Source organism: Anolis sagrei, chromosome 1, assembly GCF_037176765.1.
Source record: "Anolis sagrei isolate rAnoSag1 chromosome 1, rAnoSag1.mat, whole genome shotgun sequence".
Taxonomy (NCBI): Eukaryota; Metazoa; Chordata; class Lepidosauria; order Squamata; family Dactyloidae; genus Anolis; species Anolis sagrei.
The window spans coordinates 323461807-323487799 of record NC_090021.1 but is presented as its reverse complement, the minus strand read 5'-3'; the positions used below and the strand labels follow the sequence as shown (position 1 = coordinate 323487799).

General features: G+C 45.1%; 1 protein-coding gene and 1 long non-coding RNA gene across 2 annotated transcripts; one reads left to right on the top strand and one right to left on the bottom strand.

Annotated features, from left to right (window-relative positions):
- Positions 1–13073: 13073 nt before the first annotated feature.
- Positions 13074–16878, bottom strand: DIO3 (iodothyronine deiodinase 3). The gene has a single exon (XM_060755263.2). It carries the CDS (start codon positions 16306–16308, stop codon positions 15367–15369), a length of 942 nt encoding a protein of 313 aa, XP_060611246.2. The 5' UTR covers positions 16309–16878; the 3' UTR covers positions 13074–15366.
- A 124-nt stretch (positions 16879–17002) lies between these two features.
- On the top strand, positions 17003–24940 carry LOC137095834 (uncharacterized). Its single transcript, XR_010909003.1, has 2 exons — positions 17003–17066; positions 22714–24940. It is a non-coding gene; the product is annotated as an uncharacterized lncRNA (long non-coding RNA).
- Positions 24941–25993: the final 1053 nt, after the last annotated feature.

Genomic DNA, 25993 nt, shown 5'->3' with positions numbered 1-25993 from the left:
GTAGGGTTGTTAAGTAGAGAGCATGTAGACAAGGAGAGATCCATCTTGAGATATCTTAGGAGAATTATGTCATATATAAATAGTCAAACCTTTAATCTACCTACCCTGCAATAGCCACAGATAAATTAATATTCTCATTATTGAATTGATTGTGTATGTATTGCTGGTTAACACAGACACAGAACCCCCACATATACACACTCTTTTATTGTGTAATAGTATTTTTGTGTGATATATGTCCTTAGATGCCATTCCTTGGACATAAAACCTTTTGCCCTTAAAACTGAAATGACACAATTGCCCTATAAACATCTTTGTTGAAACTTAGAATCACAGAACCATCCAATCCTAGAGTTGGAAGGGACGTCATCCTTTTGGTTGCTCTTCATCATAGTTACGTTGGAGGGCTTTTTAAAAAAAAGTAAAACAAATGAGAAGAGGAAATAAATATTGGCTGATATTTCTCAACAGGCTCTTATCAGCTGAAAGCACTTCTGATAGGCAGAGGTTTTGTCAGAGCTGCAGTCCTTCACTCTAATCTGATTGAAGCAAGTCTGTAAAGAATGACCAGCACCCAGTGGGATTGTAGGCTATGATTCACTTCGAGATGATGGGAATGAGATAACCTTGATTTACGCAAAGGGGAAGGATGGCCTCTTCCCTGGGGACTTTCCCACTACTCAGAGTAAATTCTTTCCCCCCCTTTTAACTGATGGGAAATGCTTAGCTTTTTTGGAGAGGGGAGAAGAGAGGGTGAGGAACTGTCTGCTTCAACTGAATCTGATGGCCTAAGTTGAAGGCATAAGAAAAAATATTTTTCTACAAGTTTGGCATTTGGTCAAAATCAGTCAGCGTTCCTAAAAAATAATGGGGTCGATTTTGCCAGGCACAGATATAGTTTGTAAAGTACAGATATATTCCCTCTTGGAAAATACATGTATTTTTGTCTAGTCTGATGGTTTTATTTGGCTTTCTTCTCTTTCCTGCTGTTTTGTTTTTCATTGTCTTTCATATTTTATTTTTATTGCTGCACATTTTTATAAATAATTTTGTGGAATCCTCCTTTGTAAGTTTAATCCCCCAAAGCAGCATGGAAATGTTTCAACCAATAAGCAGACCAACCAATTGTACTGTCGAAGGCTTTCATGGACTGGGTTGTTGTAGGTTTTTTGGGCTGTATGGCCACGTTCTAGAAGCATTCTCTCCTAATGTTTCACCTGCATCTGTGGCAAGTATCCTCAGAGCATCTTCATAACCTCTGAGGATCCTTGCCACAGATGCAGGGGAAATGTCAGGAGAGAATGCTTCTAGAACATGGCCATACAGCCCAGACAAACCAATTATTTTTTAAAAAATATTTTTATTGAAAGAAAATTTTGCATTAGAGTAAATTATAAGAGTATTATAGAGGGATACTAAAGAGGAGGGCTTAAAGGAAAAGAATGAAAAAAAATAAAAAATACACAATTGAGAGGAATAATTTGCTATTACACACATATTGCTTTCATCATTTGAGGGAATGAATCTGCTCCAGGTCTTAGTTTAACATATGCTAAGTGTAGCTGTTTAGTTTGACAGTGAAAGAGGCTAATGTAGAGATTCATTTCCAGAAAAGGCATGTTTATTTGGCTTGGCTTTGGCATGTATTTTGGTCTAGTCTGATGATTTTATTTGGCTTTCTCCTCCTTCCTGCTGTTTTGTTTTTCATTGTCTTTCTTATTTTATTTTTATTGCTGAACATTTTTGTAAATAATTTTGTGGAAACCTCCTTTGCGAGTTTCATCCCCCAAAGCAGCATGGAAATGCTTCAACCAATAAGCAGACAAACCAATTACTGATGAATATCAATGCTATTTGTGATAGGCCACAGCTTCAATGACCCAAGGCCATTAACTGATTGGTGATGGGAACTGTAGTCCAACATATCTGGAAGGTCTAGGGGATGCTGGGAGCTGTAGTCCAGAAGTGTTATTCTGTTTGAAAACCACTCCAGCTAGCTTCATGTGCATGGCTGATAGTTGATGGTCTCTTTGGTTTGTAATTGGTCCATCTATTATTAAAAATAAAGTTGTATTCATAATAGCACTCTCATGGGGAAAACAATACAATGGTAGGCTGTGATATAAAGGTAATAATAAAGCTACAGAAATCGGAAGAGGGGGTTAAGGGAGTTTTAAACAAACTATTTTATTTATTTATTTACTTACAGTATTTATATTCTGCCTTTCTCACCCTGCAGGGGACTCAGGGTGGATTACAATGCACATATACATGGTAAACATTTAATGCCATTAGACATACAACATATGTAGACAGACAAAGAGGCAATTTAACATTCAAGCTTTCTAGCTTTATGAGGGTATGCTTGATTCCAGCCACAGGGGGAGCCCTTTGACAAGGTCCCCCATGACCTTCTGGCAAAGCAACTAGTAAAATATGGGCTAGGTGGATCTGTAATTGGTTAATGGAACGAACCCAAAGGGTGCTCACCAATGCTTCCTCTTCATCCTGGAAAGAAGTGACAAGTGGAGTGCCATCAGCAGGGTTCCATCCTGGGCATGGTCATGTTCAATTTTTTTTAATTAATGACTTAGATGAAGGGTTAGAAGGCATGTTCATCAAGTTTGCAGATGACACCAAATTGGGAGGGATAGCCAATACTCCAGAAGACAGGAGAAGAATTCAAAATAATCTTAACAGATTAGAAGATGAGCCAAAACTAACAAAATGAAGTTCAACAGTGACAAATGCAAGATACTCCACTTAGGGAGAAAAAATTAAATGCAAAGATACAGAATGAGGGATGCGTGGCTCAACAGCAGTACAAGTGAAAAAGATCTTGGAGTCCTTGTGGACAACAAGTTAAACATGAGCCAACAATGTCATACGGTGGCAAAAAAAGCCAATAGAGCATAGTGTCTAGATCCAGGGAAGTCATGCTACTCCTCTATTCTGCCTTGGTCAGACTATACCTAGAATACTGTGTCCAATTGCAATTGAAGGGATATGTTGACAAGCTGGAAGGTGTCCAGAGGAGGGCGACTAAAATGATCAAGAGTCTTGAGAATAAGCCCTATGAGGAGCAGCTTAAAGAGCTGGGCATGTTTAGCCTTCAGAAGAGAAGGCTGAGAGGAGACATGATGGCCATGTATAAATATGTGAGGGGAAGTCATAGGGAGGAGGGAGCAGGGTTGTTTTCTGCTGCTCTGGAGACTAGGACACAGAACAATGGCTTCAAACGACAGGAACGGAGATTCCACCTGAACATTAGGAAGAACTTCTTGACTGTGAGAGCTGTTCAATAATGGAACTCTCTGCCCTGGAGTGTGGTGGTGTCTCCTTCTTTGGAGGCTTTTTAAACAGAGGCTGGATAGCCATCTGTTGGGGGTGCTTTGAATGCGATTTTTCTGCTTCTTGGCAGGGGGCTGGACTGGATGGCCCTTGAGGTCTCTTCCAACTCTATGATTCTATAAATTATATTAGCTACAGCCAAAATATTATTAACAAACATGCAAACAATAAATATATATTTAAAATGATATTATCAATAAATTAAAAATCACTAAAGCTTGAGTAATCCCTCCTTGCTCAGGGCAAATAAACAGAGGGTCATGAAGATAACGATAACCGTCCTATGCTCAGTCTTAAGTGACCTCAGGGCTATTGGGGTCATCACGTAAGACATCAATCAGGCTGTCTTGGAGAGTTATGGAAAGTTACAGCAAAGGGGGAGAGTGTCTCCTAGGCTGGGAGAGAAGAGGTCCTATGGAAGAGGTTACTGCTATTGATGAGAGGGCAACTGGATGTCTCTCACCATAAGCTGAAGTTGATTTGAGGGCAGTTAACAATAACAAGGGAGCCATGGTGCTTTGATGTTCTGTTGCAGCACTGTTGAAAAACATGTTTTGTGAGCACACCTCTCCAAAAGACTGAATGAAGTGGAGCTTGATAGAGCTATAACACAACAGAAGCAACTATGTTCTTCACTCACAGACTTATGGACATTGTAGTGACGAATCTGAAATATCTTTCCTCTATATAAACTTGATACAGTTGGAATCCATGATGAAATATGCCTGTGATTGTTATTTAAACGCATGGTGTATATATGGTGACCAAACTGTATTATATAGGGGGGCCATAGGGCCCTTCCACGCAGCCATACAACCCAGAATATTAAGGGAGAAAAATCCCACAATATCCTCTTTGAACTGGGTCATCTGAGTCCACACTGCCATATATTCCAGTTCAAAACAGATAATATGGGATTTTATGCAGCTATGTGGAAGGGGCCTTAGTCACCCTAAATCCCCTTTCTACACTGCCACATAATCCAAATTATCAAAACACAATCCACATAATCTTCTTTGAAGGAGCCCCCAGGTGGCGCAGTGGGTTAAATCCCTGTGCCGGCAGAACTGAAGACCGACAGGTCGCAGGTTCGAATCCGGGGAGAGGCGGATGAGCTCCCTCTATCAGCTCCAGCTCCAGCTCCTCATGCGGGGACATGAGAGAAGCCTCCCACAAGGATGATAAAACATCAAATCATCCGGGCGTCCCCTGGGCAACGTCCTTGCAGACGGCCAATTCTCTCATACCAGAAGCGACTTGCAGTTTCTCAAGTCGCTCGTGACACGCTATAAAAAAAAAACTGCTTTGAACTGGATTATATGAGTCTACACTGCTATAATGAGACATGAGCATCTATAGATGTTGGTATCCACAAGGGGACCTGGAACCAAACCCTAGTGGATTTGGAACTCATGTCCCATTATATACAAATGTATGGTAAAGAGGTGTCCCTTATATATAATCATGGCTTGCTTTTTGCAATGTTCTCTTTAAAATATTTTCAAGCTGTGGATGACTGAATCATGGATATGGATTGTCGCCTGTATTTCATACCCTGAAGGCACTACATTCCATCTGATCTTGGAAGAGGAAAGCAAACAGGGGTTTTCTTGCCTAAGAAAACCCTCTGAAATGTATGAGGTCATAAGTCAATGCGAGACTTAAAGGGATATACATAGGCAGTTCCCAAGTTATGAACAAGACAGGTTCTGTAGGCTTGTTCTTAAGTTGAATTTGTATGTATGTTGGAAGAAGTTGTAACTCCCGCCATATATATATATATATATATATATATATATATATATATATGTGTGTGTGTGTGTGTGTGTGTGTGTGTGTGTGTGTGTTGATTTATATCCCATGTTGTCTCTCCAGATGGAGACTCAAAGCGGCTCACGATAAAAAACCTTACAACTTAAACTATACAATAATAAAACTGTACATCATTATGTATTATTATATATTATCAGTAGTATTAGTATTATATTACATTATTATTATAATATATTATTATATTTTATTATTATTAGTATATTTATAGTATAATCATTTTTTTTGTCATGTCAGGAGCGACTTGAGAAACCGCCTCTCCCCGGATTCGAACCTGCGACCTTTCGGTCTTCAGTCCTGCTAGCCCAGGGGTTTAACCCGGAGGCTCCAGTATAATCATTAATCATTATGTTAATGATTAATCAATATAATCATTAATATTATATGTATATATAACAAATTATTAGCATAGCACAATATTAGTATTATACATTTTATATTGAACTATACCACTATACTGCAATATATTGTGCTATATTATTATACCATTATATATATATATATATATATATATATATATATATAATACATTACTAATATATTATACTATTAGTATTGTATAATATATTGTACTATATAATAAGTTGTAGTAAGTATAATGCATAATATATTACAACATTATTAATATTATATATTAATATATTATATTACAGCATTATTAATATATATTAATTATTATATATTATTATAATTACTATTAGGTTGTCATTTCCAACACTTCCTCCATTTTCCCTGAGAACACTGCATGCAACATTAGTTTCAAGTCACTGACTAGTTGTTCACATACTCTAGTTGCCCTGCTTGGCAGTATGTCTCAAGCATTTCCTATACAAAACATGTAACGAAATGTTTAAAAAATATCTAATAAATAAATAAGTAGTCACTTGGGGCTGAGTAATCCCTTCTTGCTCAAATCAAATGAACAGAGAGCCAAGAAGATAAGGAGGAAACCACAACAGATAAGCATTCTCTGCTCAATTTCAAGCTGTTGACTTTTCCAAAGTTACTAGGGTCAAGGCACTTGGGGTGAGACAGGTTTTCTTGAGGAAATGTGGAAAGTTATAGTAAAGGGGAGTGGTCCCTTGGCAGGATGGAAGAGAAGTCAAATAGAAAATGCAGAGCTGGGAAGGGGCTGTGTGAGTGTTTTTTGGGGGGAGGGATGACAACTCCAAAAATGCTGAAACTGGAACATATTCTGATAATTGTCGTCCCAAAACATTGCTTTGAAAACCTCTGTGAAATTGACAGAGTTGGTGTTCTGCATAACTTGGGGGGGCATGTTAAAAAAATTACTGTAGAGTGGGAAGGTTTACACTGCCATATATTCCAGATTACCAAGTCAGATAATCCAACATCACAACCACCTGACCAATGGGCTTGCTATATTAGCGATAGGTTGAGTTTTTTTGAGTCCATACTAGCTACAGAATAAAACGTCTTTGCAGAGTATTAACAAGAAATTGTTGTGAGTATTATTATATCATTTTTATTGTGCATACTAGCTGTCTCCTGCCACGCGTTGCTATGGCCTACACAGGGGTTCTGTGTGGGAAGTTTGGACCAATTCTGTCATTGGTGGGGTTCAGAATGCTCTGTGATTGTAGGTTAACTATAAATCCCAGCAACTACAACACCCAAATGTCAAGATTCAATTTTCTCCAAACTCCACCAGTGTTCACATTTGGGCATATTGAGTATTTGTGTAGAGTTTGGTCCAGATCCATCATTGATTGAGTCCACAGTGCTCTCTGGATGTAGGTGAACTACAACTCCAAAACCAAAGAACACTGCCCACCAAACCCTTCCAGTATTTTCTGTTGGTCATGGGAGAACTGTGTGCCAAGTTTGGTTCAATTCCATCGTTGGTGGGGTTCAGAATGCTCTTTGATTGTAGGTGAACTATAAATCCCAGCAACTACAACTCCCAAATGACAAAATCTATTTTTGAGTGAAGGACATACATTGGGTTGTTAGGTGTCTTGTGTCCAAATTTGGTGACAATTCGTCCAGTGGTTTTTGAGTACTGTTAATCCCACAAACGAACATTACATTTTTATTTATATAGATTATATATCTTTGTTGTGCATGTTGTATGCATGTAACTATGTAGAACCACCTTCAGCCATTATGTACGTTCCCTTTAGGATCCACTTTTCAAGAGCACTGTTCATAGACCACTTGCCTCAAAGATTGAGCTTTTTTGATATGTAAGCAGCATGTACGCACACACACACATAATACACACACAAACACACACAAGGTTGATGTTTCCAGTTGACAAACTGTATGTGTGTATTAATGACATGTGTTGTTTATAGACCCAACTACCTGATGTATTTCTAGGCGGAAAGATTACTGCAGATACAGACTGCAGGCAGGAAATCAGAAGACGTTTACTTCTTGGAAGGAGAGCAATGACCAATCTCGATAAAATAGTGAAGAGTACTGGCTCAGGCTACCTGTCTGAACATTTCTTCCCCTATGAAACAACTTGGAGGCTAAGATCATCTGGGGAGGCCCTGCTCTCAGTCATAGAATCATAGAATCAAAGAGTTGGAAGAGACCTCATGGGCCATCCAGTCCAACCCCCTGCCAAGAAGCAGGAATATTGCATTCAAATCACCCCTGGCAGATGGCCATCCAGCCTCTGCTTAAAAGCTTCCAAAGAGGGAGCCTCCACCACACTCCGGGGCAGAGAGTTCCACTGCTGAACGGCTCTCACAGTCAGGAAGTTCTTCCTAATGTTCAGATGGAATCTCCTCTCTTGTAGTTTGAAGCCATTGTTCCGCGTCCTAGTCTCCAAGGAAGCAGAAAACAAGCTTGCTCCCTCCTCCCTGTGGCTTCCTCTCACATATTTATACATGGCTATCATATCTCCTCTCAGCCTTCTCTTCTTCAGGCTAAACATGCCCAGTTCCCCAAGCCGCTCCTCATAGGGCTTGTTCTCCAGACCCTTGATCATTTTAGTCGCCCTCCTCTGGACACATTCCAGCTTGTCAATATCTCTCTTGAACTGTGGTGCCCAGAATTGGACACAATATTCCAGATGTGGTCTAACTAAAGCAGAATAGAGGGGTAGCATTACTTCCTTAGATCTAGACACTATGCTCCTATTGATGCAGGCCAAAATCCCATTGGCTTTTTTTGCCGCCACATCACATTGTTGGCTCATGTTTAACTTGTTGTCCACGAGGACTCCAAGATCTTTTTCACACGTACTGCTCTCGAGCCAGGCGTCCCCCATTCTGTATCTTTGCATTTCATTTTTTTCTGCCAAAGTGGAGTATCTTGCATTTGTCACTGTTGAATTTCATTTTGTTAGTTTTGGCCCATCTCTCTAATCTGTCAAGATCTTTTTGAATTCTGCTCCTGTCCTCTGGACTATTGGCTATCCCTCCCAATTTGGTGTCATCTGCAAACTTAATGATCATGCCTTCTAGCCCTTCATCTAAGTCCTTAATAAAGATGTTGAACAGGACCGGGCCCAGGACGGAACCCTGCGGCACTCCACTTGTCACTTCTTTCCAAGATGAGGAGGAAGCATTAGTGAGCACTCTCTGTGTTCGTCCACTTAACCAATTACAGGCAAGCCAATTACAGTCCTACTTGCCTCACAAGTACAACTGGTGGGGACGAGAGACAGGGCCTTCTCAGGTGTCAAACTGCATTAATTCTAAACTCACCCTTAGGTCCTTTCCACACAGCTGAATAAAATGACAGTGTGGACTCAGATAAGTCAATTAAAAGCAGATATTGTGGGATTTTCTGCCTTGATAGTCTGGGTTATATGGCTGTGTGGAAGAGCCATTAGTCTACACAAACTTAAACTACTAACTTTGTTCTCTGTCTCTAAAGTGCTACAAGATCGCTTTGCATACTGGTATTCCAAACTAACATGACTATGCCTTTAAATTCTATCTTCTCAAGGTTTATAGTGTGTATGTGTGTTCTTGGGATCGCTGTTTGGGATTTTGACTACTAAATGCTGCTTTTGCTGCTCAGTGAGCTCTTGAATTTGGTTGTTGTAGGTTTTTCCGGGTTATATGGCCCTGTTCTAGAGGCATTTTCTCCTGACATTTCGCCTGCATCTATGGCAAGCATCCTCAGAGGTAGTGAGGTCTGTTGGAAGTAGGAAAATGGGTTTATATATCTGTGGAATGACCAGGGTGGGACAAAGGACTCTTGTCTGCTGGAGCTAGGTGTGAATGTTTCAACTGACCACTTTAATTAGCATTTGATGGCTTGGCAGTGCCTGGGGGAATGTTTTGTTGAGAGGTGATTAGATGTGCCTGATTGTTTACTCTCTGTTGTTTTGCTGTTGTAATTTTGGAGGTTTTTTTAAATATTGGTAGCCAGATTTTGTTCATTTTCATGGTTTCCTCCTTTCTGTTGAAATTGTCCACATGCTTGTGTATTTCAATGGCTTCTCTGTGTAGTCTGACATGGTGGTTGTGAGAGTGGTCCAGCATTTCTGTGTTCTCAAATAAAATGCTGTGTGCAGGTTGGTTCATCAGGTGCTCTGCTATGGCTGACTTCTCTGGTTGAAGTAGTCTGAAGTGCCTTTCATGTTCCCTGATTCTTGAATTTCTTCTGGAGAGATTTACAACTTCCAAACTTTCAATAAAGACATCCTACAGAGCTGAATGATTCCACTGCTTCTTTCCACTATTGTTTAACAGTAGTAACTTCTCAGAAGTCAGTAGTATATTTAAATATTTCTACTCTCTATTCGCTCCTTTTGTCTAAGGATGCATTGACACTGTTGACCAACTGTAGTTTCACTGCACCTTTAACACCCATACTATGGAGTCTTGTGATTTGTAGTTTGGTGAAGCACCAGCACCGTTTGGCAGAGAAAGCTCAAGACCTTGTAAAACTATATCTCCCAGGGTTCCAAAGACTGGACTCATGGCAGTTTAAATGGTGTCAGACTGCATTCATTCTACAGTGTAGATCAGGCATGGGTAAACTTTCTAACTTGGGGGTTGCATGGGGGCCCAGGCTGGGAGGGAGGGGGTTCTCTCCAAGTCCCCTCCCTGCCCTTTCCACCCCTTCCTCTTCTCTTTCAGAGGCAGAAAGTGAAGGAAAGATGGGAAATGTTTGGATCTCCAAACTGTTAGCCTTGGTCAGGATGCGATGGTGGATGGGAGAGAAAAGTGTATCAATTAGACCCTGTATTGCCTATTCCTGATATATAATCCTAGAATCCTAGAGTGGGAAGAGACCCCCAAGAGCCATCCAGTCCAACCCCCTGCCATGCTGGAAGGCACAATCAAAGCACTCTCCGTAGACAGCCTCTGTGGAAAAGCCTCCAAAGAAGGAGGCTCCATCACACTCCCAGGCAGCCTATGCCACTCTCCAGGTAGCTCTTCCTAATATTTTCAGCTGAATCTCTGTCCCTGCCATTTGAACCCATTGCACCCCTTGTGCCCTGGTCTCTAGAGCAGCAGAAAATCAGTTTTCCCCTCCCTCCCTCCTCCTCAATGGGACACCCTTTAAAATCTTGAAACATGGTTCTCATGTTCCCTCTCTGCCTTCTCTTTCCCCAGCTAAACATCCCCATGGATGAAGGAAAAAGAGAAGGAAGAATGAAAGAAAGGAAGAGAAGGCAGGAAGGAAGGGTGGGAGGAATGGAGGGAGGGAGGAAAGAAAAAAAGGGAGGAAAGGAGGGAGGAAAGAAAGGAAGGCTGAAAGGTGGAAGGGAAGGAAGGAGGAAGAGGGAGGTAAAGAAGGAGGGGAGGGAAAGAGGAAGGAAGGAAAGAGAAAAGGAAGTATAAAAGGGAGGAAGAGAAGGATGAAAGGAAGGGTGGAAGGGACGGGGGGGGGGAGACAAAAGGGAAGGAAGGAGAGAGAGAGGGAAGAAGGGAGGGAAGGAAGGAAGAACAAAAGGAAGAGAAGGATGGAAGGAAGGAAGGGAGGAAAGGTATGGAACGAAGGGAGGGAGGGAGGAAAGACAAAAAGGAGGGAAGGAAGGAAGGAGAAAGAGAGAGTGAAGGAGGGAGGAAAGAAGGAAGGAAGGAGGAAAGGAAGGGAGGAAGGAAGGGAGGAAAGGTATGGAACGGAGGGAGGAAAGACAAAAAGGAGAGAAGGAAGGAAGGAGAAAGAGAGAGTGAAGGAGGGAGGAAAGAAGGAAGGAAGGAAGCATGAAAGGGTGGAAGGGAAGAAAGGAGGAAGAGGGAAGTAAAGAAGGAGGCGATGGAAGGAGGAAGGAAGGAGGAAGGAAAGAGAGAAGGAAGGAAGGATGAAAGGGAGGAAGAGAAGGATGGAAAGAAGGGTGGAAGGGAATGGAGGGAGAGAGGAAAGACAAAAGGGAAGGAAGGAGAGAGAAAGAGAGAGGGAAGGAGGGAGGAAAGAAAGGACAAAAGGGAGGAAGAGAATGATGGAAGGAAGAGTGGAAAGGAATGGAACAGAGGGAGCGAGGGTGGGAGGGAAGACTAAAGGGAAGGAAGGAAGGAAGGAAGGAGAAAGAGTGAAGGAGGGAGGAAAGAAGGAAGGAAGCATGAAAAGCTGGAAAGGAGGGAAGGAAGAAGGAAGGAAAGAGAGAAGAAAGGGATAGGATGGTGAGATAGGAGAACCTGAGAAGAGTTCAGGGAGCTGCATCTGTCCCACAGACCCTCGGTTTGCCCACACCTGGTGTAGATGCATCCTAAGTTCCACTAAAATGAATGATCTTCCTTCTGAGTAGACAAGTAAACTCAGGCTGCATGTTGAATAGGAATTGTATGGATTTGGATTCCTTTCTTCTAGGTGTATAAACTTCAGCAAACTTTTGAAGAGGGTGCAGAGAGAAAATGCTGACCACTCTCTTCAATTGGCAAAGATTGTTATTGAGGAGGAAGATAAGCTTGGAGATACTGCAGCAGTCTGCTTTGTCTGCCCTTACTTGGGGAAACAAAGTTTCATTCTTCCCCTCTTCACTCTTCACAATATTCAAGAGGCCCCTTCTACATTGCCATATAAAATCCAGATTATCTGCTTCGAACAGGATTGTATGGCAGTGTAGATTCATGTAATCCAGTTCAAAGCAGATAATGTAGATTATATGGCAGTGTAGAAGGGGCCAGAGTGCAAACAGCTCAATGTGGAGTGATTGAAGCAGGGTGAAGACCAAGGAGGAAAGCAGGAGGAGAAACCGGGACATTTTAACAGCAGCCGAACAAAATGAGACACTTCTTTTATTCAATTTCTCTTTATTAATAATGTTATAAAAAGTTCATAAAAAACCAGACTTATTTTTACAAAAAAAGAGGAGAAAATAACATTTTTTTTTTACAAACCAACTCAAGCGATCACATAAATATAGACATTCTTTTTGCACTTTCCTTTCCTATTGTGGTTGATTTACTGCAAAGTCTAGCATCTCAAAATATCAGACTCGATTTCCTGGCATTGGATCTACCATTTCAAAACCGGTCGTCACACAGAAACACTAGAAATCCCAGCAAAGGGCAAGACCACTGAAGTCTGCGAAAAGAGCAAACGCTTCCTTTGGAAGTCATCCATTCACGCACATGTACACACACACACACAACTTAGTTCGGTCTTTTTTTTTTAAGAAAAGAAAAAAAAGACAAGACTTCTTTGTAAAAAAATACACAAACGGCACAGGTAGAAATGAATGTTAATAAGAGACCTTCAGCAAATCAACGTGATTCGAGAATAGTGCGTCAAATAACAATAACAGTCTTGCATGAAAACTCACACAGAGGCCACTTGGAGATTGAATGGGGCTGGTGGAGGGGAGTCAGGGACAAAAGGGGGCATTTATACCAGGCATGGGCAAACTTGAGCCTTCCAGGTATTTTGGACTTCAACTCCCACCATTCCTAATAGCCTCAGGCCTCTTCTTTTTCCCCCTCAGCCGCTTAAGCTGCTGAGGGGGAAAAAGAAGAGGCCTGAGGCTGTTAGGAATGGTGGGAGTTGAAGTCCAAAACACCTGGAGGGCCCAAGTTTGCCCATGTCTGCTTTAACACCTGGGTGCTGGGAAATTAAAGGGGTGAGGAGGTACAGAAATTGCCCCAGATTGACCTCGCAGGCTGAGTCTTCCCCCATATCCCTCCCAAGGGCAGTCTGCCTTTAACACCTGAGACTTTGGGACTTGGGCTACCGCTGGAAAGGAGAGGAATTCAAAGAAGTCACTGGAAGGGACCTCACAGGTGAGTTTCCCCCCTCATTTCACCCCCAAGTACCTTTGGGAATTGGATGGACCAAGTGGAAAAGGGAGAAAGTGAAGGTGAGTCTCACCTCCCCCTTCTGACTTTGCAGGTGAGTCCTTTCCCCCACTTCCTTCCTCAAGATACTGGATTGCATCACAGGTAGAGTCTCTCCTCTCCTGTGCTGACCTTTCAGGTGAGTCTTCCCCCCCCCCCTCATTTCCTCAAGATACAGCCTGCTTTGACACCTGGGGAATGGGGCAGAAGGGATGGAGAAGAGGGGAATCCAGAGCCATTGATTGTGATGCTCAGGATTGACTCTACAGGTGAGTCTCTCCTCCCCTGTGCTGACCTTGCACGTGAGTCTTTTCCCCACCTCCTTCCTCAAGGTACAGCCTGTTTTGATATCTGGGGAATTGGGCAGAAGGGGTGGAAAAGAGGGGAATCCGGGGTCACTGATTCAGATGTTCTGGATTGACTCTACAGGTGAGTCTCTCCTCCCCTGTCCTGATCTCTTCTTCCCCCCTCCTTCCTCAAGATACAGCCTGCTATTACACCTGGGGAATTGGGTGGAAGGGGGGGGGATCCAGGGCCATTGATTCTAATGCTTTGGATTGATTCCTCAGGTGAGTCTCTCATCCCCTGTCCTGATCTTGCAGGTGAGTCTTCTCCCCCCCCCCCCCCTGCTTCCTCAAGATATAGCTTGCTTTAACACCCAGGGAATTGATCAGAAGGAGTGGAGAAGAGGGGAATCCAGGGCCATTGATTTGAATGCTCTGTATTGACTCTACAGGTGTCTCTCCTCCCCTGTGCTGACCTTGCAGGTGAGTCTTCTTCCACCTCTCCTTTCTCAAGGTACAGCCTGTTTTAACACCTGGGGATTGGGCAGAACAGGTGGAAAGAGGGGAATCCATGGCCATTGATTCTGATCTGTGTCCCTCTCACCAGGCACAGTCTTTGGGACTTGGAAAAGGGGAAGAAATCACTTAGGATGGACCTCCCAGGTGAGTCTTCCCTTTCATCCCCTTACATACAGTCTACCCAGGACTTTGGAAAGTGGACTGAGTGAGGAGGAAGGAGAGGGAAACACAGTCTGGACGGGAGAGCAAGTGGAAAGAGAGTCACTCAAGATACAGCCTGCTTTTATACCTGGGCATTTGGGAATTGGGCAGAACCTCCAGGGCCATTGATTCTGATCCCTCCTGCACTCAGATAGTCTTTGGGACTTGGAAAAGGGGGAGAAATTGGTCTGGATTGAGCTCACAGGTGGAGTCTCTCCTCCCCTGTGCCGACCTTGCAGGTGTCTGCTTCCTCCCCCCTCCCCAAGATGCAGCCTGCTTTAACACCTGGGGAACTGGACAGAAGGACTGGAGAAGAGGGGAACCCAGGGCTATTGACTCTGCTCTGAATCCCTCCCGCCAGGTAGAGTCTTTGGGATTTGGAAAAGGGGGGAATGGGGGAGAAATCCCTCCTCTGGATAAGACATCCCCTTACAGTCTACCTGGGACCTTTGGAAATTGGACGGAGCGGGGAGGGAGGAGAGGGAAACACAATCTGGAGGGGGAGAGCAAGTGGAGAGAAAGAGAGGCACGGCTTCGCAGGTGAGTCCCTCCCGCCAGGTACAGTCTGCATTGACACCTGGACGTGGAAGGGCTCGCAGGTGAGCATTTACAGTTCCAGTCTGCATTGAGGACCTGGAGAAAGGTTGGAAAAAGGGGAGAAAGGCTCCGGAGGGGCTCGCAGGTGAGCCCTACCTGCCGGGTTCATTCTGCATTGACACCTGGACGTGGAAGGGCTCCGGATGGGCTCGCAGGTGAGCAGTTCCAGTTCCAGTCTGCATTGAGGACCTGGAGAAAGGTTGGAAAAGGGGGAGAAAGGGCTCCGGAGGGGCTCGCAGGTGAGCCCTACCTGCCAGGTTCATTCTGCATTGACACCTGGACGTGGAAGGGCTCCCAGGTGAGCTCGACCCGCCCAGGTGTCTCTCGGGGTTGAGCTTGCCTTTGGAAAGAGGAGGGCGGCGCGGCGTGGGCTTCTACACCTGGACGACGACGGTGCTGGGCCCGGCGGGGGCGGCGTTGGGCCGCGCGAGCCTCTTGCGGTAGCGGTCGAGCCAGGCGCGGAGCTCGGCGATCTTGTAGCCCTCGGGCCCTCGCCCGCCCTGGTAGACGACGCGGCGGTCCTGGACGATGTAGAGGCGCTCGAAGTAGGCCCCGTAGGCGGCGGAGGAGGCGTTGTCCATGGTGTCGACGGCCAAGGGGCAGCCGGGGGCGCCGGCCTGCATGAGCCGTGCGGCGCGGAGCCGGTCCTGGAGGCAGCGGTGCTTGGGGATGGCGTAGGCGGCGTCGGAGCTGACCCAGCCGTCGGAGGGGTGCGCCTCCTCGATGTAGACCAGGAGCGAGTCGGCCACGTCCAGGAAGCGCGCGGCCAGGCGGCGGAAGGCCCGCAGCCGCGCCATGAAGGGCGGTCAGGTGCAGCTGCCGAAGTTGAGGATGAGCGGGCGCGGGCCCCGCGCGAAGTCCAGCAGCCGCACCGGCGCCTCGGCCCGCTCCAGGGGCACCACCTCCGGGTCCGGCGCCGCCGCCCCCACCGCCGCCGCCTTGAAGAAGTCCAGCTTCTGCCCGTGCCACACCGCCTTCAGCGACTCCAGCGTGAACATGCGGTTCGAGTCCGACACGCAGAGCGGGGGGTCGTCCACCGAGGAGCACGACGAGCCGGGCGCGGGAGGAGCAGAAGGAGACCCTCTTAAAGAAGCCGCCTCTGAGTCCTCACCTGTCTCTCCCTCCTCCTCCTCTTCCCCCTCCTCTTCCTCCTCCTCGCCCTCTCGAGGCGTGAGGAGCAGCTTCTTGCGGATGCAAAGGAAGTCCAGGAGCCACAGCATGAGGGCCGTGAGGAGGAAGCGGGGCAGGAGCAGGACGCACGCCGCCGCCTGGCTCAGCGCTTGCAAGGGCTGCGAGCCCATCGGGGGGAGCAGCATCGCCGCCCGGAACGAGAAAAGAGAAAAATCCACGCGTGGAGGAGGAAAAGAAAATTCCACGCGTGGAAAAGAAATTTCCACGCGCGACAATAAAGAAATGTCCACGCGGGGAAAAAAACTCACGCCCCACGCGGGACCGTGGAGAGAAAGAGAGAGAGAGAAAAAAAATCAGGAATCCACGCGTGGGGAGAATAAATTCCACGCGTGACAATAACAAAAATTTCCACGCGGGGATCGCTCACATCCCGCGCGGGACAGAAGTAGCAAGAAGAGTGCCGCCACTTGGAGGAGAGGACCCGCAGCAGCTGAGAGAGACACGCGTGGAAAAAAAAATCTCCTTCTCTTCCTCCTCCTCCTCTTTGCTCCGGTCGGCTGAGCCGATGAGATCCCGCTTCTCCTTAAGCCCATTTTATAGTCGGGGATTTAAACGCAAAAGGAGAAAAAAAAAAAGGCAACAGAAGTGTGACTCCACCTCCGGCCAGAGACACGCCTCTTTTGGGAACTTGAGCCCGGGGATTACCTATCCCGCCGCTCCGGTGACCTAAAAATACACGCGCAACGAGAGGAGGAGGAGTTGGAGGAGTTGGAGGAGGAGGAGGAAGAAGAAGAAGAGGAGGAGGAGGAGGAAGAAGAGGAGGAGGAGGAGGTGTCGAGCAAAGGGCGCGCCGTGGGGCTTCTCTGGAGGGAGAACGAGCCCACGGGACGGCAGAGGAAGCACGCCAAGCCCACGAGAGGCAAGGTCTCTCTCTGGCTCTCAAGTAAGGGACTCTCTTTACCATATAGTGGAAGCTCTAGCAGAAGGTTGTGTTAGGCGCTTCCCAGTCAACTCGAACGGAAGGCAATCCCAGAACGAGGTTTTTTGGCTGTGAGACTGGCCACCCATCGCCTTGACCAAGTACGAGGTGGGAGAACCTAACGGGAGTCCTGATTGGACACTCTCTAGCAGGGCAAAGCGACCCCCTCTCTGCCAGCCTTCCAAACACCCGGGGAAAGAGTATCTCCGAGGGGAACAGGACCTACCTCTCTTCCTCCCTCCGCCTCCTCTCAAGCCCCAGCTTCCTCGCGAGGAGACCCCGAGAGGAAAACTTCCCTCGCCTCAGGACACCACGGCTCCCACGATTCCAAAGCATGTGACTGCTCAGAGTGGGTCCAAACGCCATTCATTCCGCACTGTATATAGACTAGAGGCGCTCTCCTTCCCCGGCTTGCCCTTGCTGCCCTTTTTTCCCCTCCGGCAAGAGCAGGGTTAATGCTTTCTCGGTGACCTCCGCGGGGGAAACCTGCGAAATCGCTCTCCGGAGAGAGTGAAGCATGTTGTCATGCTTGGGTTTGGGTTCCGGTTGGAGTGGCCACGAGGGGTCGCTGTTGGCTGAGAGCTGGAGGAGAGAGGCGCACCAGTCAGTAGCTGCTGCTGCTCTGGGCGCAATTTCCTTACTCTTCCCAGCCTTCTAGATTGTAGAACAGGCAAGAGCCAACTTGGGCCCTCCAGGTGTTTTGGACTTCAACTCCCACCATTCCTAAGAGCCTCAGGCCCCTTCCTTTCCCCCCCTCAGCCGCTGAGGCTCTTAGGAATGGTGGGAGTTGAAGTCCAAAACACCTGGAGGGCCCAAGTTTGCCTGTTATAGAATCAACACACTTCGACACCACTTTTAACAGCCATGGCTCAAGGCTGTAGAATGGTTGGACTTGTTTGATGTGGCAGGAAAGGGTACACATTGTGTTAAACTAGAAGTCCCATGAACTATGGCACTTACAATCAAAGAGTTGGAAGAGAACTTATGGGCCATCCAGTCCATCCTCCTGCCAAGAAGCAGGAAAATAGCATTCAAAGCACCCCCAACACCAGAGCCCCCAGTGGCACAGTGGGTTAAACCTCTGTGCCAGCAGGACTGAAGACCGATAGGTTGTAGGTTCGAATCCAGGGAGAGGCAGATGAGCTCCCTCTATCAGCTCCAGCTCCTCATGCGGGGACATGAAAGAAGCCTCCCACAAGGATGATAAAAACATCAAAACATCCGGCCGTCCTCTGGGCAACATCCTTGCAGACGGCCAATTCTCACACACCAGAAGCAGCTTGCAGTTTCTCAAGTCGCTCCTGACACGACAAAAAAGAAAAAAACATAACAGATGGCCATCCAGCCTCTGTTTAAAAGCTTCCAAAGAAGGAGCCTCCACCACACTCCGGGGCAGAGAGTTCCACTGCTGAATGGCTCTCACAGTCAGGAAGTTATTCCTCATGTTCAGATGGAATCTCCTTTCACAGCCACACTCTAGGGCAGAGAGTTCCACTGCTGAACAGTTCTCACTAGGCATGTAGCTGGAGGGGGGGTTGGGGGACTTCAGACCCCCCCCCCCCCAAATTCTCATTTTTTTTGTCATGTCAGGAGCAACCTGAGAAACTGCAAGTCACTTCTGGTGTGAGAGAATTGGCTGTCTGCAAGAACGTTGCCCAGGGGACGCCCGGATGATTTGATGTTTTATCATCCTTGTGGGAGGCTTCTCTCATGTCCCCGCATGAGGAGCTGGAGCTGATAGAGGGAGCTCATCCACCTCTCCCCGGATTCGAACCTGCGATCTGTCGGTCTTCAGTCCTGCCGGCACAGGGGTATAACCCACTGTGCCACCAGGGGCTCCATTCTCATGGTGGTCCGTGAGAAGGCCTTACTGGTATTTTATTTAAACTGTTATGTTTATTCATATCATAATCTGATCACCATGCTCCATATATCCCATATGCATGGGGGTATTGGGGTAACAATACAAAAGGTTTGCTAGGGTAGACCCTCTTTTACTCAGACTCAGCTCCACCCCCCGCGAATCAAACTCAGCTGCTCCCGAAACAAAATCCTGGCTACGGGCCTGGTTCTCACAGTCAGGAAGTTCTTCCTAATGTTCAGGTGGAATCTCCTGTCTTGTAGTTTGAAGCCACTGTTCCATTGCATCCTAGTCTCTCAGGGCAGCAGAAAACAAGCTTGCTCCCTCCTCCTTGTGACTTCCTCTCATGTATTTATACATGGCTATCATGTCTCCTCTCAGCCTTCTCTTCTCCAGACTAAATATGCCCATCTCTTTAAGCCGCTCCTTGTAGGGCTTGTTCTCCAGACCCATGATCATTTTAGTCGCCCTCCTCTGGACACATTCCAGCTTGTCAATATCTCTCTTCAATTGTGGTGCCCAGAATTGGACACAACACACTTTGACACCATTTTTAACTGCCAAGGCTGTAGAATGGTGGGATTTGTAGTTTGATGTGGTAGGAAAGGCTACAGATTGCGTTAAATTAGAACTCCCATGAACTTAAACTTAAAGTGGTGTCAAACTACCTTTGTTTTCAGATGCTTTCCAGGTTTTAAATCCCTATTTAGAACTCAATCCACACTCTGTCTGCCCAAGAAGAAGACTACATTGGCAACTCTGCTCTGAATCCATCTTGCTCAGAAAACCTATCATAGAATTGCCTTCAGTTAGAGTCGATTTGAAAACTCACAACACAACCATCTGAGGGCCGAGGTGTGTCCCTTATTGTAAATGGTGTCTCTTATTAGAAAGCTAGGACTCTTGTCCTGTACAGAGCTGAACTTGGCAAAAATGGCTTAGGTTTCCATGGTGGCAAGGAACTTCCAGCATCCTAGTCCAACACCAAAACCTCCACAATACACTGGCTCGCTCTCCAAGGTGCTGAACCTCTTTAGGGAAATTGGTACAGTTCCTTTCATATTTAGACTAAAGCCCCCAGTGTCAACACTTCAGTGAGGTGGAAGTTGTGGACTCCCAACTATTTGTTCTGAGAGTGCTTTGGACTGCGAGAAGATCCAAGTAGTCCATCCTCCAGGAAATAAAGCCCGGCTGCTCATTGGAGGGAAGGATACTAGGGACAAAGTTGAAGTACTTTGGCCACATCATGAGGAGACAGCAAAGCCTAGAGAAGACAATTATGCTGGGGAAAGTGGAAGGTAAAAGGAAGAGGGGCTGACCAAGGGCAAGATGGATGGATGGCATCCTTGAAGCGACTGGACTGACCTTGAAGGAGCTGGGGGTGGTGACGGCCGACAGGGAGCTCTGGCGTGGGCTGGTCCATGAGGTCACGAAGAGTCAGAGACGACTGAACGAATGAACAACAACAAGAACTATTTGGGGAGGAGAAATCATTTGAACTCTTGAACTCATAAAACTCTTGTATCTTTCAATCAAGGAATTCGGGGAGTTCTAGTTGAAACAAGTAACTCTCTCAACTTGTTAGATGTGGACTTCAACTAACACAATTCCTAATAGTTGGCAGTCCAAAACACCTGGAAGGCCAAAGTTTACCCATACCTGTGTTAGATGGACATTTCATATAAATGTATTGAGCAGAGGAGGGCAACTTGGGGCCCTCCAGATTGTCTTGGACTGCACTTCTCAATATCCTTGCTGACTAAAGCTCGCAACAACAACAACAACAACAACAACAACAACAACAACAATATTTATATCCCACCAGCATATCCCAAAAGGGACTCAGGACGACTTATAGAACAGCATATAATAGTGCCATTAATCTGGGTTGCTGTAAGTTTTTTGGGCTGTATGGTCATGTTCCAGACCTCACAACCTCTGAGGATGCCTGCCATAGATGCAGGCAAAACTTCAGGAGAGAATGCTTCTGGAACATGGCCATACAGCCCAAAAGACCTACAGCAACCCAATGATTCCAGCCATGAAAGCCTTGAAAGCTATGATTCCAGTCATGAAACACATAAAATACATCAATATTTGTAACAATAACAATATCAATTGACATAAGACAACATTTACAAAAAAGTAGGAAAAACCCAACTCAATTTAAATAAAATACTCAATAAAAACGCAGCAGTAGCTACTAATTAAAATGGGCAGTAGTAATTGAAGCTGCAACAAACATCTGCATTGCTACATTCCCCTCAATAAAAGGCTATTACACAAGACTATCAGTCAACTTAGACTTCTGCTTCCTATATTTATTAGGTGGCAGGTCTGTGAATCAAATCACTGGAAGTATCAGGAATTGGTATCTTCATGTTAAAATATACTTTCCTACAGAACTGTGATCTGTGAACCATTCACCCATTTGCGGGAATGGAACAATTTGTTTTTAAGGATATTTGTTCTATAATAGTAATAATAGTAATAGCAATAGTAATAATAATAATAATCATAATAATAATAAGTTGACAACAGGATTGTGGAGAAACAACTGGAAAAGTTGACACGATATGAGGATTTAAAGATCGAACTGCAAAGACTCTGGCACAAGCCAGTAAAGGTGGTCCCAGTGGTGACCGGCACATTGAGTGCAGTACCTAAAGACCTTGGCCTGCACTTAAACACAATCGGTGCTGACAAAATTACCATCTGCCAGATGCAGAAGGCCACTTTACTGGGATCTGCATGAATCATTCGCCAATACATCACAGAGTCGTAGACACTTGGGAAGTGTCTGACGTGTGATCCAATACAACAGCCAGCAGAGTGTCTGCTGTGGATTCATCTTGTTGTGCTTCAAATAATAATAATAATAATAATAATAATAATAATAATAATAATACGTTATTTATATTCCTCCCTGTGTCCCTGGAAGGACTCAGTGCAGATTCCAATAACAAAAAAGTAAACTTTCAATGCCTGAAAACAACAACCAATACATACATACTGTGAAGTGAAAAGTCAGCTTTGATTTGTGGTCCTCGAGAGATTTCCAAGACCCTCAGCCAACAACAGCCCTGCTCAGGTCTTGCAAATATAGGGCTGTGACTTCCTTCATTGAGTCAATCCACCTTTAACGTGATCTATTCTGCCTTCAACCCTTCTATATGTTGCAGCTGAGGTTCGTCATGCTAGAGATAACTGAAACAACACTCCCAAAAGCAGCCAAAATAGACAAAGCTTCAGTGTTATCCAGCTAGTTGTCACAGCTGGAAGAATGTAGGCAACACAGTAATGATTCTAGTTCAAGTTCCTGGTCAGTACTGCATCCCTTTAAACAATGTCACCTCAGGGTCATCCAGTGAAGCAGAAAATACCTTCTTCATAAAAGCAAATAGTTAAAGTAGAGTTCCATATTATGTCATACCAATAATTACCGGTTTGGCTTTAAATGAGATTTGGAAAACATCATAGAAGATAAGTCACTAGTTGCCTTGACAGCAATGGGTTAGCTCTGGTATTGGAGGCAGCATCCCTTCTGAACATCAGTTGTCGGGGAAGGTGGGTTGAGGGTATTTCTTCATTCTTGGTTTGCTTTAGGCTTCCTGCTGCTATTGGGCTGATTACTACGTCCTCTTTTCCCCTCTCCTCATTGCTTCATTCCCCCTCCTCCTCCTCCTCCTCCTCCTCCTCCTCCTCCTCCTCCTCCTCCTCCTCATTGCTTTGTTTTCTGTGTGCTTTCAGGTCATTTCCGACTTGTGGCATCCCTAAGGTGACCCTATCACTACATTTTCTGGAGCTGAGAGTATGTGAATGCATCTAACTGGAGGTCAGCTGTGACCAGCAGTGCTGTGGAATTCAAAAAGGCACGAATGGAGGGCAAAAAGGAGAAATGTGCCAAGAGGAAGGCACGTCAAGCCAACCCTGACCGGGACTGCCTTCCACCTGGAAACTGATACCCTCACTGTGGAAGAACATGCAGATCAAGGATAGGGGTCCCCAGTCACCTATGTATGCACTACACTATAGAACTAAAACAGTTCAGCACTGCTTGCACTGGCATGGCTTAATGATACGGAATCCTTGGAATTGTAGTTTGGCAAACCACCAGCATTCTTTGGCAGAGTAGGTGAAATATCTTGCAAAAGCACCACTCCCATGATTGCATAGTATTGAGCCATGGCAATTCAACTGAATTGCATTAATTCTACAATGTAGATGCACCCTGTGACTTGCCCAAGGCCTCCCAGTGGGTCTCCATGGCTAAAACAAAAATGGTCTTTATAATCATAGTCCAATGCTCAGACCTACCCTGCCCTTTTCCTAGTACGTGACTCAAGGTGTTAAAACAACATAGGTAAATATTCTCACACAGAGTCCATACTTCAAGAAATAAAGCCTGACTGCTCATTGGAGGGAAGAATAGTAGAGGCCAAGATGAAGTACTTTGGCCACATCATGAGAAGACAGGAAAAATTAGAGAAGACAATGATGCTGGGGAAAATGGAAGGAAAAAGGAAGAGGGCCCGACCAAGGGCAAGATGGATGGATGGTATCCTTGAAGTGACTGGCTTGACCTTGAAGGAGCCGGGGGTGGTGATGGCCGACAGGGAGCTCTGGCATGGACTGGTCCATGAAGTCACAAAGAGTAGGAAACGACTGAACAAATGAACAACAACAAACATTCTCAAAATACAAAAGTTATAAGATAATTAAACAATCACAGAATTAAAATTGGTTAAAACATACATGACTATAAATCACAGCAAGAAATAAAAATCCAGTACATTATCGAATCTGGGGATCGGGGTGAGCTCCCACTGTTAGCCCCAGCTTCTGCCAACCTAGCAGTTCGAAAACATGTAAATGTGAGTAGATCCATAGGTACTGCTTCAGCTGTTCATGCAGTCATGCTGGCTACATAACCTTGGAGGTGTCTACAGACAATGTCGGCTCGTCAGCTTAGAAATGGAGATGAGCACCACCCCCAGAGTTGGACATGACTAGACTTAATGTCGAAGGGAAACCTTTACTTTACTTTTACCTTATCCAAGACCTGTTTCTCAAAAAAAGAACGGAGACATGCCAGAATAAGGAATTTAAGTATTCTAGTTCGGGGTTCTGTGGGTCATCTGTCCTTGGCTTTATATCTTGAGTTGTCAAGTCTTATCATTCAAATATTAAAGCAAAGCAAGCGGTAATAACTTTCTATGAAGCTGTGATAAATTGCTCCTCGGTGATAATATTGCTTCATCCTGTCCAGATGTTTGAGATAATTTCCTGAACAATGACCAGTTGTTTGTGCAGATTTAATATGCTATCTAGGAGCATTTTGAGAGAGAGAAAAACTCATACAGAATATCGTAGTGAGGAAAAGAACAAATGCCCATAAGAACAGATGGACTTTGATGGAAAGTTCAGTTATTACTATGGTATGTACATATCGGCAGAGATTCAAGCCCCACTGATTTTAGTGAGATTTAGACATGCTCAATATGCTCTGGATTTTGCTGGGAAAGCTCCCATATAAACATACTCCAAGAGCTAATAACATTTTAAGTTGGCCCTTGCCTTTTAAGTTTGCAGAACAGAGTCCTCACCCCAACAATGCTTGACTACACTCTTGGAGATTAGATTTGAATCATATTTATTTTGAGCATTTTGAAAACCTTGGCATCAAAAGGCCGGAGCCAAGCATTTTTGGGGCCTCTTAATCTATCCCCAAACTGACTAGGCAATCCACAGTCCCTTTTGGGGGATATATGTATACCGGTTTGGGATACACTATCCAAAATGTGAAATAATGCAACATCTGTTTTTACTCTTGGCACTTCATAAAATCAAAGAAATTTGAAATGAAGGCATGCTGAAAATGTAGATTACATACGGTCTCATACGCCGATAATGTTACATAAATTTCAGTTCTTCCTGGAGTGCTCCACAGAGAATAAATTAAGAGTCTTTACCGAAACTGAATTTTGCAATTTGAGAAAAGGAGAGTATTTTGGAGAGAGATGTGATAGCTTTTTTATGGGACCCGCTTCAATTAAGCCTCCTGCAAAGGACACAAACCCCCAAAGAAAAGCTAGTAAATCAGAATTTTGTCAGCTAAGCAATCCCATATGTTCTGAGCTTTCGAAAGCATTATATTGGCTTTCTTCCTACTCCCTGATGTGATCACTTTGCTTAAAAAAATCCCACATTCGGTATGGATAGAACTCTTGGTAGGGTTTCCATGGGTGAAAGACCTTTGGCTGTCTAGATACTGGAGCAGCTCCCATCATCCCTGCCCATTCACCATGCTGGCTGGAACTGATTGGTTTGGATACGTAGTCCAGAAACGTCTAGAGAGCAACAGGTCTCCTGTCCTTAGTTCAACCAGACAATTGCTATCACTATGTGTGTTATCTGATTGTCAGAGATTCAGGGGAGAAGTTTTGCAAACCAATAGAAAACTTAGCTTTTTATGCTGGCAAGAGTTATTTTTTGTGACCGTGCAAACTGGGTAATTATTGCAACTTATAGGTTTTATTTCTGATCTAGTTTCAAATGTCATGTTTAACAATGTACTTGGAGCTGCTCTGAAGGTTATAACTATATGTGTTTGTCATTGTTCTCTTGTATAACCTGTGGCTCTTAGATCAAATTAGTCATTGTCCACACTTTCAGTTACGTCTCTCTGTGCCTGCTCGATCTGCATTAGAGGCTTTTTTTTGTCGTGTCAGGAGCAACTTGAGAAACTGCAAGGCGCTTCTGGTGTGAAAGAATTAGCCGTCCGCAAGGACGTTGCCCAGGAGACGGCTGGATGTTTTGATATTTTATCATCCTTGTGGGAGGCTTCTCTCATCAGGCATGTAGCCGGGGGGGGGGGGGGGGCTTGAGGGGCTTCAGCCCCCCCCCCCCCCAAATTCTCATGGTGATTCGCAAAAAGGCCTTACTAGTGCATTATTTAAACTGTTATGTTTATTCATATCATGATCTGATCACCATACTCAATATATCCCATATGCATGGGGGTATTGGG